General features: G+C 44.8%; 1 protein-coding gene across 1 annotated transcript in view; it reads right to left on the minus strand.

Moving 5' to 3' along the window:
- The window catches only part of T265_06855 (hypothetical protein), a gene marked incomplete at both ends in the record, with an annotated part of 4,425 nt that extends 3,804 nt beyond the window's left edge, over positions 1-621 (minus strand). Inside the window, one exon of the mRNA XM_009172237.1 lies at positions 577-621. Within this exon, the coding sequence (XP_009170501.1) occupies positions 577-621 (45 nt within the window). The remainder of the gene's footprint in view (positions 1-576) is intronic.
- Positions 622-2,069: the final 1,448 nt, after the last annotated feature.

The following is a 2,069-nucleotide window of genomic DNA, read 5'->3' on the forward strand; positions in this document are numbered from 1 at the left end:
AATAAAAGTTCCGGATCCCCCCCATTGTATTCTTCGCATCGGTCGAGAGAATGGAATGTAAAATTTGGTTAACTGTCCATCAAGCTGGTGTACGCACCGAAAATTATTATACTTCTGATTCGAATTTTTAGACATTGCATTCCTTTAAAATCATGTTTTGTTGATGGACGTTCAGTTAGGTAACATCGTCAGTTTTGGTGAACTCAAAATTCCCGTCAATTAAATCGATATCTTCCAGCATATATATCTAGGGTGCACAGTCTCCCTCAGCTGACACCCAATCTAACACAGTTTCGGGCTAGATCCTCAACATTCCTGCCTCCGCGATGACTGCAGTTGTCCAGTATAATTTTTTCTGTGAGAAAATCCTGGTAGTGTTGGTTCCGGAAGGGGTACCCAGAAAAACTAAAATATTATTAAATTACCACTGTGTGCCCGCAAAATATTGGAGATTTTTAAAAAGACCGTATTGAATACGGTCCGATAGCTTATTCTGCTCCATCATTTAGCCATGATTTGTACGCTCTGGCCATCTCCGTTTTATCCTCACTGTCCCAATGGTTGCTGCCGCCTCACCTGACCCGCGACCTGAATTTTCGGCGGCTGTCTGTCGTTTGCCATTTTACTGGCGTGCATTTCCCCCAACCTGATAAAATATTTGGCAGCTGGAGTTCTTTATTATTGCACAAGCCACAATTTTGTCTGATATGCAAGAGGGATGAAAACCTCGTGATGTGGTCAGTACATCCTGCTGGGAGGATTGTCCTGTTGCTTTGCACCATGGTGCGTTCGTATACCCATTACCCCTCCGGTAGCACGGGTGCTTCGTCCATCGCCAGTGGTTCTGGGCATGGCCTTCGATTCGGAAAATCAATAAAAGTACTCTGCTGTCACAGTCTGTTGTTGCTGGGTTGTGCTCGACCCGGTTATATCAAAGCTATAAGCCCCAGGCAATGCAAAGAAAGTGAACCTGAAAAACCACTGGACTCCCGTCTAGAAATTCGTAAAAAATAACATATAGAAGACTATGCGATCTTCATGGTTTAAATCTATGTGCGGAGCTAAAGCTGCCTTTGCCACAATTGTGGCTTTACCGAACCAAAGCTCACCCAGCAAACCAAACAAAACACGCAATTCTACCTGCTTCTTCAAGGAGTGAGCATATACAACGAGAAATATACGTACACTGAAGTTCCCGAACCCCCGCCACCATCACGCAAGACTAGTGCTCAAAGGCTTGTCATTCGCCATACATTACTCGGTAACTTGGAGCTAACCGCAGTGCTTCAAGGACTGGTGACCATTTCTCTTACAAATGCTCTCTCTCCCGGTACTGCCCAACCTATGTAATAAATACCAGATTAACCAGTCCATCATCTCGGAAGTTCATTCCCATCAGCCCTTATACATCTGGTTCCCCTAACCATACCAAACTTCTGCGTGCTAATATCGGCTTTTGCTAGATCCCTTGTGCTTCAACATCCCCTGATCGCTACTCTGCTGATTACAAATCCATCCCTATCCTACATCGTGTAAACACCTGTCGTCATCACCCTAACCGCGGTTGACGTGAAGTTTTTCTTTCTATGTATGCTATGCACGTTATCTTATTTGATGTTCCCTCAAACCCACCAAGCATTAATAATCTAATCCCATCCTCACATCTTCTCAAGCTTTGAACTTCGACAATACCCTGTTTGAACCATCTGGTTGGTTGTTATCCAGTCCAACGGGTCTGTGATATACAACCACAGGATCCCCAAGCGGACCCAAAAACCTGTGATCCTATAGCGGCTTCGTTCTATCTTGTTTCCTTGGCCAGTTTGGAAAGAATCCTGCCGCTCAAAGAATCTTACATCCCAGGCGAATAACCTTAAATATGACATCCGTTACGGGGCTGTCCAAAAATTGAAATGCCAGGCCAGTGCCAACACGAACTACCATACCCAGTTTGTTAGCACGCGCACAACTATTCCATTCCTTCCCTTGACCGTGCTTTCTCACCTGCTCGATCCATCAACTGCAAATACAAACAATCTCCCTACCTGATCCTAGCTGCTTCATGACGT

The sequence above is a fragment of the Opisthorchis viverrini genome (assembly GCF_000715545.1).
Source record: "Opisthorchis viverrini unplaced genomic scaffold opera_v5_148, whole genome shotgun sequence".
Lineage (NCBI taxonomy): Eukaryota > Metazoa > Platyhelminthes > Trematoda > Opisthorchiida > Opisthorchiidae > Opisthorchis > Opisthorchis viverrini.